The sequence below is a fragment of the Rhea americana genome, unplaced genomic scaffold (genome assembly GCF_003343005.1).
Source record: "Rhea americana isolate MKP2758 unplaced genomic scaffold, rheAme1 scaffold_234, whole genome shotgun sequence".
NCBI classification, from domain to species: Eukaryota; Metazoa; Chordata; class Aves; order Rheiformes; family Rheidae; genus Rhea; species Rhea americana.
In genome coordinates, this window is record NW_028186351.1 from 126,273 (window position 1) to 140,345 (window position 14,073).

General features: G+C 48.6%; 1 protein-coding gene across 22 annotated transcripts in view; it reads left to right on the forward strand.

Moving 5' to 3' along the window:
• The window catches only part of EPB41 (erythrocyte membrane protein band 4.1), an 87,424-nt gene that overhangs the window by 29,486 nt on the left and 43,865 nt on the right, over window positions 1-14,073 (forward strand). For 21 of the 22 annotated variants that reach the window (XM_085306203.1, XM_085306186.1, XM_085306185.1 and 18 more), the window contains exons 1-3: window positions 8,371-8,839; window positions 11,130-11,360; window positions 13,875-13,979. In XM_085306203.1, coding sequence (XP_085162329.1) covers window positions 8,378-8,839; window positions 11,130-11,360; window positions 13,875-13,979 — 798 coding nt within the window. In that variant the 5' untranslated portion in view covers window positions 8,371-8,377. Of the gene's footprint in view, window positions 1-8,370; window positions 8,840-11,129; window positions 11,361-13,874; window positions 13,980-14,073 lie in introns of those variants that run through there. The other variant, XM_085306206.1, reaches the window with a different exon arrangement.

Below are 14,073 nucleotides of genomic sequence, written 5' to 3' on the forward strand. Positions count from 1 at the left end.
GAGCGAGCGGCGGCTGCGCGAAAGGAGGAGGCAATCTGGATTCAAAGCCATCGCTGGGGAAAATGGGTGTTTGCAAATGTGTTGCCTCGGATGTGTCAATGGATGTAATTAAGGAATGAAAGCTGCTGCACACCCCTAATTAAAGGGATTAAAAGCGAAAGCTGCCTGATTTCGCTGCCGGATGAAAAGAAAACAAACAGGCTGGTGAGAACGGCTGCGGGGCCGAGTCTTTGGTGCCGTTGCTCTGCTGCGGCCACGTCAAGGACTGAAGACAGGCCTGAAGCRTCGCGTGCACCTGGCGAGTCTTGCTTTCTCCTCTTCTGGGGGTCTGTTCCGGGCGCTTCGCTTAGCTGTGGGCGCGTTCGAAGCGAAGCCGCGTGGTCGCGGCGGTTTGCACCGGGGCGTTTTGTGAGCGGGCTGAGGGCTCGGCCGTCCCCTGGAGCAAGCCGAGGMGCACGGCGGCCGAGGCGCACGGCGGTCTGCTCCGGCCTCCTCTTTGAACGCCCGTGTCGGTGAGGAGGATAAGCAGCGCCTCCTCTGACAAGYGAAGAGGTCGGGAAATCAGCTCGGGGCAGCGCTGGTGCTGGCGCATCTAAATATCCTTCAGGTTTGAGGGCAGTCCTGAAATGGTGGTGGCTGAAGACGGGTWGCTTCTACCTGGCGTTGGCAGAAGGCCGGTCCGGTGGCACTTGGGATGTACCAACGCTGCTGACGCTCTCTTAGATCCTTTAAATCCCCTTGTGTGTTTACTGTGCTCCTGATACTGGCAAGGTGGGGTGATCTTTAGTGAATTTGGGGCGTTGCACGAGGCCGAGGCGGATGTGTTGAAGGCCTCGGTTGAATGCAAATTGTACTACCGAAGTCGAAAGGTGAATCGAGCGGCCGAGCGTAATGTCCAGGCGTGCGAGGCGGCTGGAGCCGGGCGCGCGCGGTGCAGCCGGCAGGAATCTGCTGCGGAGTAGCAGCCGGCGATGAAGGCCCTTACGAGCTTTTAGCGCCCGACATCCGGCTCGTTCTCCGCGCGGCGGCSGTTCGCGCTCGGCGCGTGTGCGCGCGGACCCGCGTGCTGTTCAGCCAGCAGCCGCTCTTCATCAAAGGAGCGCGCCGGTCCCTCTTGGCTTCTGATTACAGCTTTGCTTTGGAAACAACCAAAGGGAAAACAACACAGGAAAAAAAAAAAAAAAGAAGAGAAGAAAAACCTATTTTACCCTGTGCTTGAAAAACTGTAAGGAAGGAAAATGAGCCCTGTTATGTTAAACCTTGAGTGTAAATGAGGCACAGTGCGAGTAAACACATCTGTGTTTAGGCAAGGGGAAAAAAAAGCCCTTATGAATAATGCATGGCAGAAATCCTTGTATTCAGCTGATTGCAATCTATTGCTTACTTCTGTCTAACTGTTGCTTTAGAAAGTATCGTGGTGCTGGAGCACGAAGTTGCACGGAGGATCGGCGCGTCGTCCCTATTTCGCTGTCACCCACRGGAAGCAGAAGCAAAGTCCTGGAAAACTCGTCTCTCGGTGCTTTTCTTTGCACAGATTTTCGGCCTCTGCCCGGCTCGCCCGCGCGCCGAGGCGCCCGGGGCCGTGGCAGCCCGGCGAGCCTATCTGCGCCGCGCAGGCGGTGGGACTCGAGCCGGGTGGGGACCCCGCTGCGGGTTCCTCCCTCCCGCCCGAGCCCGGGAGGATACCGGCTTGTCCTGGAAAGGAAAGTTTGACAGAGGTTGCGCTCACTGTCGCCTTTACTGTGCTCCAAAACAGCACTTGTGTTAAATTCACAATTTTCTTAGTCTTTTTGACTAATGACCCGTTTGCACCCGTGTTGCAAGGGGTAGTGCATGAGCTGCTTTCACCAACGACCTTCCTAACTCGTAAGCACGTTCTCAGACCGCTCTATTTTGGGTCTAACCGGTTCGAGTTCAAGTGAGTTTTCTTAACGTGTCCCAAACGGGCAACCTTTCCAAACCTATTGCTCTTGACAAGACTCAAGTGACAAGTACACGCTTTCATTTACGTTTCAGTGCTTTACGGATGAGCAAAGCCTGGAAATTCCTGCTCAACTTCCAGGTTTGTAGCATCTAGGAGGCTTTTTGAGGATACAGGAGAGGACTCTGAGCTCTTTTCAGCTGTAACGCACTTACTTGCTCTGTTTGGTTCAGGTCATTTTATAAGCCAAGTCTTCAATTTGRCATAAATGATTTGCTTTCAGCAGATGGTGAGCTACTATTTTTTGCCCTCATTTAAATAGGAAAGCTGTACGGTACGAGAAGATGAAAAAGGGGTATGGTGCTGCCGACATACAGTAGATTACTAGGGCTGGTCTAGTGAGAATTAAATCCGGGCAGTTATAATGTACCATCTGTGGTATGCTGGGTGGTTTATTTCCCCCTGYTTGTTAGGGCAGAGCCACCAGAAGCCCCGACGTCTCGCGTTGCCGTTTGCAGCGACAACATCCAGCGTCGCTTTTGTTCGMGCCCGAAGCCCGGGCACGGGAAGGCAGGCGGCGCGTGGTAATTCTACCGGCGGTTATAAAATACCAGTGTGACCYGTTCCTTTAATGAACTATTTTAAATCAATTTTGAAAAGATAATTATTTTGTTTTATTTTGTGTCTAGCGGTTGAAAGTCCAGCTTTGTGGACCCRTTTGCCCCTTAGCCCCATAGCGGTTTGTGAGAGGTTCTGGTGCTTTGCTGTATTTTCATGCTTGTTGAATTTCTAGTGATAKTCATTGAGATGTTTGTTTTAATGCATTTGAATTTCTYTYYTTTTTTTTTTTTTAAATAAGCTCTCTGCTTTGTTTTTTTTTAATCATAGTAAAACCATGCACAAGACACATTACTCAAAAGCATGCCTGGGGTGAGTCGTGCTAGAGATACWTCCAGCTTCAGTGAAGTCCTCTCCTCCATCTGAGGACATAGCTTTGTTGCAAAGGCACTAGTTCTTGAAAAACAGAATTTTTATTCTGTTTATTTTACCAATTTCAGAGTATCGTTCTGTACTGTTTCCCTGGTGAATTGTGCGCTTTTTACACATATTATGAAAGAGGAAAGAATGCATCAAAAAAAAAAGAGCAGTTGCTGAAACTACTTGATTTTTGTCTATTTTTAGCCGAGACGTCTCTCTCATCATTTTCGACAGCTCTTGCTGCAGCAGTAGTTTGCAGCGAGGCCGCGCGTTTTGGGGTAAGAAGGTCAAGACAGTATGTCCAAGCCGTGTGATTACAGTTATCTGCTGTACTGCATCACCACGAAACGGTTTGTGTTCTCAGAAACCGGTGTGCTTAGAGGATGGTCCTTTTTCTTTTCTCCTTGAAACACTGGAAATTAAGTCAGTTATGGAATGAGCCACTAACCTTCTTTTGGCCTTGGAAGGATGAATAACTTAATGTCTTAGTATTGGTTGGAAGAATAAGCGTATACTGCACTTCTTTTTTTTACTTGCCTAAATAAAAGAGACCGACACACTCTGACAAGAAACAGTCATAGGCATGTATCTAGATAATGTTTTTTTTTAACCATTCTAACTTGTTACAAAACAACCCAAACGAGCAGCATTTTTATTTTAAGAGAACTAATAGCACTGTTAATGACARCCTTCTGCGAATACAAGTACAGTGAACGAGTAATTTTGCATGCTCAAGATCCRAAGGTTTTCTTGATCAGGAACCGCTGGGATCTTCTGCTCTGAAGACCTAGCAGCTTTGCGACTGGAGGGCTGCGCTGCTCCCTGAACTAAAATTATGCCCTTCGTGTTCACTTGTAGGGGATAGTTCTCCTCTGTCCTCTACCAGGTGATGAAAAAGAGGTTTGGTGCATTTGATGGTTGGCCACAACTGCAATTACATGCATGCTCTTCTCTTTTGAAGGTAGCAAACTTTTATGTGCCTGATGCAAAAATACGAACTCATGCATTCGTCTTATTTATTTTTTTGCCTGGGGACAGGGAGAAGCTGGGTCAGAAGGTGCATAGCCCTAAGGAAGGGGTGGCCATAAACACCATGCTCCCCTTGGGGGACAGTTCCCTTCCGACGTCCGCAGGAACGGAGCCTGCGGAGCGGTGCAGAGTTGGAATTGAGTCTGGATAGCGGCTGCCTGACAAGTTCAGTGTGTGATAAACCAAGGACGTTAGGAACAAGATGAGTAAATGGACATTTAGCTTTTAAGTTTCAAGTTTAATTTGTGTAAAAAAACTTTGATGCGGAAAACTAGGGTGAGGCTCTAGGTGAAAGCAAGTTTGCAGAGATGCAGCGTGCTCCCTGCAAGGATGCTGAGGAGCCCTTGGACAGAAACAGGGGCGAACGGTACCGTTTTAAAAGAGATCTGCGAGGTTTTCTCTTTGCTGGCGCGCCGACGTTCCCGGTACYGCTGTTGGCCGTGGAGGTCCAGGCTCTGTCGCGGGGATTGGATCTGATTCAGGCAACGTGGAAGGGACGGTCGTTGGACTGGGGGATGCTCTTGGTACGACGGCAGAGACACGGTGAAGGGTTTTCAGCGGGGAGACGTGATTTGCTTATTTAGACGGTGTTAAAGACCTTCTCCGCAGCAGACGTGCGGAGGGCGGCAGCTTGCYGTTTGTCAGCCTCGGAAAAACTCTTTAAGCGCGGGCGGTCTGTCTGGCTTGGTCCTCTCCGAAAAACAAACAAACAAACGAAAAAAAAAAAACCCCAACAAACCCACCGCTTGGGTGAACAGTCCCAAATCGGGCTATTTGGAGGAGGAGATGAGCAGCACTGCTTGGGTGCTCAGAAAAAAACCATCTCCGTCTTCCCCCTGCTTCAGAGTTTTGGAGRCCCCTTGCAAAACTGCTGTGGAGATTAGGGGAGGAAGGAAGCTTTATCTGAAAACCTGCCTGTGCTGTTCTTATTAGTATTCCTCCAAATGACTAGCAGAGGAGCCGTGGAGTGGCACCGTGGTCCTTCGTGCACATGAAACCCTATTTAGCAAACATCTCCGTACAGCAAGGGCCAAAGAGATGTGCTTTTTAAATAATACGGCTTTTGGTTATTTTGTTTGCTTAGAAATGCTTTTGCTCAAAAGCTGAAAGCCTCCAAAACCAGTTCTGAACATAAAACTTCAAAGGGAGCGAGCAGCCGTGAGCCCGCGTGGYGAGACAGAGGATGAGAGCGCCGAGGTCCTGCAGCACGGTGTTTGACTGTGCTTCGTGAGTTATCGGTGCTGGCGGCTAACCGCCCCTATTAAATGTTTATGGGGAAGGGAAGTGCTCGTACGTGCCCGTCTCCGCATCCGCAGCCCCGCGGAGCGGAGCTGGCTGAGGGAAGCGGAGCCGTGACGTAATTCCTGGGGGACAGAGGAAAGACGTGGAGATGTTTGCTCAGCTCCAGCCAGACCCACCTTGCGGGAAGAGCGTGCTCTGCGYAACGATGGCTCCTTTGAAATGCAAACAAGTAAACAGGTTTGTTCCTCGGAGGTCAGGATGTAAAAAGAGAAAACTACATCCAGAGGAAATGTTTGTTTGCCGACTGTCCGTCCTGTTTGCTGCCGTTGATGAGACCTGCTCCTTCAGCTCCACCCTCCCTTTGGTCTTCATTTCAAGAGCCTTGACTTCGCCTTTCTTTTGAAGAGCAAAACACACGTGGAATTTGTGTCTCGATAACGATCCTTATAAATGTATTTATCCAAAATAAACACCGCGGGGCRTAACCGCAAAACAGCGTGCCTTGGCGGCCGGGGCCAAAGCAAGCTCCCTAGTGCCCTCGCCGTGGGGTGGGCCCGTAACGCGTTCCCGCACCCGGGGGGACGTGCCGGCGCGCCGGGACCGTCGTCGTGCCGCGCGGCCGCCGCCGCCAGCGTTTTGCGGTGTGCGCTGTGCAGGCTGGGAGCCCTCGGTCAAAGTGCCCTCGGTGCGTAATTTGTTTTGATTTTCTCTCTCTTCTCRCTGGTATTTCTGGATTAGGCTCTGCCGCTTCCCTCAGGGGACCAAAAAATTGAGCTTTGCGGCTTTTTTGCTTTCCCCGGGAAGCGAGCAGCAGGCGTGAAGCCGCCTTTTCAAGGGCGGTGGTGGGGAGCCAGCTGGATGCTGTGCCAATCTGCTCTAGCCTTTTATTTTGCTGGGATTTTACAGCTTTCTTAGAGAACCTGTTCTGAGATAATTGTGCAAAAAAAAAATAAAAACCCCTTCTGCAAGAGTTTTTACGGAAACCGGGCGGCAGTGCAAACCTCCCGGGTCGGAGCGGTTTGCAGTTACCCTTGCGTGCTCGCGCTGCTGTTGCTCAGCTGCACCGACCTGGCTTGTTTTCTCCCMTGCAAGGAGTTGGAGTATGAGAATTGCCACGTGCGGTTTTCTACGCRTCTGTGTCTTCCGCTCAGCTCAGAGCCTCGGGACCCAGCCGGGTTTTGGCGCCGCCGTTCCCTTGTGGCTTCCCTGGCGCGCTGRCTACGCTGTGCTGCGCTCGCCGATGCCCGTTTGCTCCGTGCGTGTAGAAAGGTGYGTTTTTGGTGGTGTCCACCCCACCGACAGGTTTGGAGGAACATCTCTGCAGCTTGGAGAAGCTCCTCGAGGGGAGGACCGTGTGTAGGGTCTTGCACTAAACCTCACTTCTGCAGGAAGCCCRGCGGAAACGGGCCCAGCAGCTCGTCCCCCAAGCTGGCCACTGTGACTAGTCCCGGCGGAGACGCGTCAAAGATCTTGGCCTGAATCGGGCAGAGCTCCAAATCGTGGTGATATGAGCCCAGATCCTGTAGCTCCAAATCGTGGTGATATGAGCCCAGATTCTGTGGGTTACCTCTCCCTGCTGCCTGGTGGGTCTAAGGCTCTTGACTGGCCAAAGACCCTCCTTGCAAAAAAAAAAATAAAAGTAAAAAAGTAAAAATAAAAAAAATAAAAATTGGGAAACYGAAAAAAATTGCATTCCTGGAGAAGTTAAATGAGTAAAGGTCCCTTATACCACTTCGTTTTAACCACAGTCTTAGCAATAATATAAGCTTTTACATTAAATGCAGTGGAAGAGTACTTTAGAAGGCTTGGAAGGTTTCTGTCTTTTAAGCACTCTGGTTATTTTGACAATTCGTGTGGGTCAGATTAAAAGTAAAATCACTGAATGCGACAATACATAGGAGAATGACGTCTTAAAATGCATCTTAAAATCAAGCGTATATTCTGAGTACATGTTTAAATATCAAGATTTGGGCTGGGGGATTGAAAGGCAGATTGGATTATATGCTGTTTGCTCTGTGACAATCTATTACTGCAAATATATATGATGCAATGTGCAAAGATTAGTTTTATCCTCTCTAAAGCGTGGTTATTTGGGGTCCTTTTATACTTTAAATAGATATTCTGCTCATGTGATTCCCATCTTTTTGTGTCAACAACCCAGGCTAAAGTTGAAATACGTATTGCATCAGCTTGACTGCTCTCCGTTATGGGGATCATTTGGAAAGCCTTTTCATTTAAATGTTTTGCGGATGTTTGGCTCTGCAATGCAAAGATCTCGTGAATCCTGCAGCCTGCTCAGCTTCGCTAGACCTGTCTTGTGTCAATGTAGTTGAGTAGCATTTATGAGTAGCTTCCTAAGCAGCGTGGTTACTTTATGATATTTAGATATCCCCCCTTTTAATTTATTTATAATTTATTTCGAGTTTCTGTGGCTGGTTGAGGAACATTCAGAAGTGAGCTGMTGTTCAAACTTATTGGTGCTCTTGAAATTTTTGTCCTAATAGTGAATCCCGTCAGCTGTATTAGTTTTGTCTTGAGCGGTGGATTGTTCCTTCTAGACCCAGCTCTGGAGAAGGATGCTGCAATGCTTCGTACCATTGTAGGCTGCATGGGATGTTTGCACGGCGTGTTATGAGGATGGTTGCTTCATCAGGTGCCTGTCCTCATCTGCTCTGCTTCCCCAGCCCTGTGAGCGGGGAAGAGGGACCTGGAGGAAGAGAGGCCCTCGAACAACTCTGCTGCCAGACTGCATGCCGTCTCTTCCCGTTTGCCTAATCTTGWTTCCATTTTTTTTAAACCGTTTGCTCTTGTCAGGGTGTAGGTATGCTTCCTCACTCGTGACTTCTCTAAGGGTGGAGCTGCACGGCCATGTGTGGTTTTAAAAGCCGTGCTGGAAGGATGGAGGGTTTGCAGCACTCAGGTGCCAGCGTGTTKAGCAGTTTGGAGTCAGTGTCATCCAGATGGTGGAAGATGCATGAGCAAAGGTCAATTGAGATAAACTTTCTTTCAAAGCAAGCAAAATCGTAGCGAAAGGAATGATTTGTTCACTCTTGATTATTTTGTAGATTGGAGTCGGCAGGACAGGGTCGTGTGACTGGGGAACGTGGTGCATAAGTGCTTGGTGCTTGGTTTGAATAGCTTAATGAACATGTAAGTATTGGGAAGAGTCTTGTCTGACATGTTTTGCACCTCTGTTACAGCGTCATCATGACAACAGAGAAGAGTTYAGCGGCGGACGCCGAGAATCCGGAGCAGCAGCAAGCGAAGGAGGAGGAGGGAGCTGCTGAAACACAGCAGCAAGAGGCTTCTTCAGAGGAGGCGGCTCAGCAGGTGTCAGAGGGCCAGACCCCGTCGGGGCAGAAGCAGAAGACCTCCAACAGYGATACGCCCACGCACGAGGAGCAGGGCAAGAAGGAGCGCCGCACCTCGGAGGGCCGGGGCCTGTCCCGCCTCCTTTCGTCCTTCCTCAGGAGGCCCAAGTCTCAGGTGTCTGAAGAGGACAAAGACRCTGATGGCCCTAAGGAGGGGGAAGGTGAGCAGAAAGAGCCAGGATTAGGAGCCAGTCCTGATGAAGAGATCCTGGTGAAGGCCCCAATTGCAGCTCCTGAGCCCGAGCTCAAAACCGATCCGTCGCTAGATCTCCATTCGTTAAGCAGTGCGGAAACGCAGGTAACCCCCCTGCTCTGTTTGGCATGCTCCCTTCCGTTCTTGCACATGTCACTTAATCATAACTGTAAAAGGAAAAACCCTTGAGATGCYAAAAAGGCTCTTTTGAACTCTGAGTATCTTTACAAAGGCTGTGTTGCTTAGTGTGCTCTCCGTTCTTGCTTTCCTGTATCAGACCATACTGCAAAGTGCTTCCTCCTGAAACTCTACTAATACTTCAAAGGGTAATATAAAGTGCCCASTCCCAACCCCGAGCAATGCTCTGCTGAGGCATGGGAATTCACATCAGAACCAGGATTTGAATTCGTAATTCACAACAGGGCAGTTGCTTTATTTTTCATTTGGATATCTTTGATGTGTACAGAATAAGGATAGGGCTGTGGTATGGAGTGGGAATTCCTAAAGAAAGTGAATTTGGARAAGGGTTCCTTGAACTTCAAGGAGTGTGAAGGTAGCAGGACAGGGTTTGGACATCTCTTCAGTCCATCCTGTTGCCAAATACAAATATTCTTTGCTTATGCATTAGATTTCTCTGCAGTTTGTAGCCTGAGCCCGGCTCCTAGGAGCTTTCTGATTTCCAGTCTTTAAAGTCAGGATTGTTTCTTGTGCAAAATTTTTAAATTTTAATGCATGGTAGAAACTGAGAYGGACACCCACAGTGAGACATGCACAAAGTAGCAGCYAGTTATTAAAGCATGTTTTTCTTCTTTAGGGATTATTGAATGGCCTCTCCTTGGCAGGTGTTGAGTAATAGTGTGGCTGCCTGTAGTTTGAGAAAGGCCYGTGCCACTTCTCCCAAGCAACCTGTAGGTATTGCTGAAGTCCTAGCAAGGCATCCAGGCGTCTGGATTACTTCCAAGGCTGCCTTAAGGATTTGAAGGATCTCCAGAGAAATGATACATGTCAGTGAGCTGCAGTCTCTAGGTTTATCTGACTTTTGGAGAAATACCTTAAAAGGTAGAGTGTTGCCAACTGCAGGCAATACTGATAAATCTACCTCCTAAAAATTACTAAGTTCTAAAGAAGGCAGTAAATAACTTCTTTTTCTTTCTTTTCCCAAGTTGGACCCTTTGAAAAACATGGGGTGACTTCTGCTAGTGCTTTKTACCTGTGAGGCTTGGGATTAGCAAAATGGGGAAGAATTGGAAATCTTCATGTAATTTAAGCCCAGAAGTTGTGTCATCAAGGGGGAAGTGAGTGGTTTTTTTCCCCCTATTTAACTTCGATTTACCTGTTCTGAACGTGTGTGACTATGCACAGAGCAAAACCCCACAACCTTCCTTCAGCATGTCCTATTCATTTCAGATGAAGCACTTGTTGTTTTTAGTTCTTATTTTAGACTGATGCTGGTGGCTTTTTAAACTGTGACACTCGGCAGATATTTCTGCTGTGAAAGCGTTTGTGGGTGCTGCCTGTTTGATAAATGCTGACCACCAGGCATTACGAGCTTTGACTGATTCTCTGCTGCCGATTATCCCGGCCCTACTGGAACATAAGTCAGCAGCTTGTGGGACRTTATTTAGTTTTTAAATACTAGAGCCGGCGCTGCCTCCGTGCAGTTGTGCTTGCGTGTGATTTCACGAGATGCGATGGGGTGAATTAAGCTCACCAYAGGCTGAAAAGACAGGGTTTTGCTCCCCCTTCCTTCCTCCTCCTGCCCCCAAACTGCATCTCTTTCTGCTGTTTTAGTGAATTGAAGTGGCGTGTAAAATGCTTCGGTAGGTACCAGGGAGAGGCCACGGGGCATATGAAGAGCATCTTCCCTTTTTGGTGGAAGGGAACTGTTAGGTCAGCTCAGATGGCCGTGAAACCTCAACACCAAATTTCCTTTTAACACACTGCAGTTTGGTATGGTAACACAGGTATTGGGTCAAGGCAAGTCTTCCAGGGTGACTGTGGGAGCACAGGAGCACCCTGCAGTTGGTGTTTTTTTGGCTGATTTGCTGGGTTATCACCTASGAGAGAAGACTCGCTATGCACTGTCATTAAGATAGTGAAGATTTGAGTATCTAATCAATCCTGACTTCTCTAATCAACTCTGTTTTCTGTTTTCTTACGTCCTTTATTAAATAACTAGTTGAGAATGACTTGAGGGGCTGTTAGCCTTCAAAATTAACATCGCTCCGTGTGACCTGAGGTGCTGTTCCGGGTCCTGGGTTACATGTTTAGGCCAGACAAATAGTGTTTGGGGCAGGATCCCAGCCCTCCAGTGAACCCATGCAATGCTTGTTTCACGTGATGGTTCTTTGTTTGACACATCTAAATGCCAATTTGGATGTGCTGGGGGTTTCAGCCTGCTCACGAGGACAGGAGGGACGACCAGGACCTGGACAACAGAGACGCTGAGGGCAAGGAGGAAGGTGAAGTGAAGGAAGAGTGCTCCAAGCCAGAGCTGAAAAAGGAGACTCCCGAGACAAAAGCAGACAAGGATTTGAAAGCTACCCAGAGGGCAGTAAAAAGACACAGAAACATGTACTGCAAAGTTGTCTTGCTGGATGACACCATTTTTGAGTGTGCCATGGATGTAAGTACATTTGGGGTTTGCTTATCTCCTCTTTTTCCCTCCTCCTCTCCTTCCCTTGAAAAGGTGTGTACCACCAACACTGYTTCGGAGCGGTCTCATTTGCTCCTAGTGAATTACACGACCAGCTTTACTGCAGAACAATCTTGCTGTAAKCCATAGTAACCTTCTGAATGTGTTGTAAAAACCTCTGAGTGACTAGGGACCTTTCTTTATTACTGCTCTGCAATTTCCAGGGTACCTTGCTGTGCAAGGCTGGGGGGGAACTTTAAGAAATATTATGTCACTTGCTGTTGATCTTCTCTCTCATTTTTACCCCAGAGTAGAACTTATTATTTATTTATTTATTTTTTTTATCTCTGACTGAGATTGTCTAAACATCATCTGCCCCGTTCATTTGAATAAAACGTGCTGCCAGGTTGATTTGTGCTTTTCTCTTCATCCAATGTACCTTAGCCTTTCAGGTTCCTGGCTAACGTCACTCCTGTAGCTTGGATGTTAAAAAAGCTGTGTTTAGCTTGCAGTTGAATATATTTGCAGYAAACAATTTAAAATCATTATGTTGAGTTCTGCACACTGCAGAGTTCTTGATCTGAGACCTTTCCTTCTGCTTTGCTTAGTGCATTCTCGCAGAGGACAGTCTTGCTGTCAGGGCAATAAAAAACTAGCAGAAATCCCTTTTTCAGGATTGAAGTACTTGCTCAGAATATTAATAACCTGGTCCTTACCATTTGAGCATGCTTCATCAGCTCATTTCTTTCCCCCTGTCCCGCTAGCTAAACAGGCCCCAAATGGATGTCTGGGCTTTGACGTTCTGGGCTCCTTAGAGAAGTAACCTTGAGTGATCCTGGGCAAGTAGGTCAGCGCCGGGAGTTTGTGTAACAGCGTTGCTATTGTTACTGCCCGGGATCAGCGCGGAGCATTACTGCCCGGGATCAGCTCGCAGCCTGCAATCCTGACTCGCAGCTGCAGGAGCCCGGCCGTGTGCTGAGGATTTTGGTTGCAGCCCCCGAAAGAAACCTGTTGTCCCCATAACTGGTGGGGCAGCACCTCTGGCTGTCAGACCTGCGACCGCTGTYGGTTTGCCCTGGCTGTGCAGATGCATTTGCCAGCATTTGCCAGCCGCTGCTCTACGTGCGCTGCAGTAATCCCTCTAGATGACTCTGGGCTTTAAGGACCCCGTTCATGGGTGAGCTGGTGGCGTTGAGGGTGGCAGAGGTTCAGTGTGGAGTTAAGCAGAACAGGGCTTACCGGTCTCCAGGACCTGCTCTTGCGTCCTGTCTCTCTYCGTTCCCTGCAGTGATCCCTTTCCAGCACGGATCCAGCCCTGCCTCGTTCAGCTTGCTGGAGGTGCCATCCTAATTTGTTAAGGCTTAATTGGGAAGGAATTGCAAAGGTGTAGGCAAAGACCAGCACAAATGCCTTTATTCAGGAATAAACCCTTTCAGACCTTCTTTCTAACTAACAGCCAGGGAAGGTGTTTGATTCCTACATGTTTTTTAGGGTCCAATTCCTTGAGAAGTGTCCCAGGGTAATGCATGCGTTAACTGTAGAGTTGCGGTATGTGTACTCAGCCCTCACTGTTGAAGGACTGAAATAAAACAAGGCCATAGGATCCGTGATCATTTGCCACCCAAATACCGCTAAAAGGAGAGATGCAGGCACAAGCGACGCATTAGTCAAGCTTATTTTTGCRTCAGTGGAACTGCACTTGCTCTTTACCCAAGTCTCCAATGGCATGAGCTGCTTTCGGTTACCATAGTTCTGTGCCTTGGGGACGTTTTCCTTCATGCTTTGGACTAAAAGGATGTCTGTTCCTATGGCCAATTCATTCAGTTTGCTTCTGCAGGATTTTGGAAAAAAAGCAGGAGGTAGAAATGCTCAAAGAGTGTTGCTGGAGGCAAGAAGCAGCTCGCTAAGCACCAGTCAGGGCAGGAGGCAAAACCGGAGAAGCCGGATTTCATCAAGTTGAGGAAAAGGTTACAGAAAAGCCAATCCTTTGTTCCGAGCCGCTGTTTCTTCCGTGATAGTACTGAGCTGGGCAGCCCCCGAAGCCCAGTGATGGGAACGATGGGTTGCAATAGCGCTTCCGTCCCCCACGTAGGCCATCTTCTGATCCACGCCAGGCGGTCGGAGAGCCTGGTGCTGGGAGCARCCAGGGCAACAGAAGCACTTTGAGAGGGAACAAATCGTACAGATGCTCTAGTTGGGTTTTTTGAGTTGTCAAGAGAAGCACTGCTTTAGTGGGCACCAGACTTGGAGCTGGTGGGAGCAGGGAGACCTGCTGCAGTTCTGCTTGTCTGTCCAGTTTGACTCTTGTGCCCGATGCTCTTTAAGGAGTGCTTCCTTGGAGACTGCTGGGGGATCTGAACTGAAATTTTGAGCTGCTCAGGACTTTTTCCCCTTTCTTGGTGGTATTGGTTTTGGTTYGTTCCCTTTCTCCTTTCCCCCCACTCCAAGGATCGAGGGCAGACAAAAAGCAGCCTGTCCCATGGAATTTCTTTTGTGTGTTTGCAGAAACATGCCAAAGGGCAGGATCTACTTAAAAAAGTCTGTGACCACCTCAATCTCCTGGAAGAAGACTACTTCGGCTTGGCCATATGGGACACGCCAACCTCTAGGGTAAGAAGTTTCTGGTATGATGTCCTGCACTGGAGGGAGTGATCTTAATAAATACTTTCGATGCCCCCCTCCCCAAGAAGGAACTAGTGGGGTA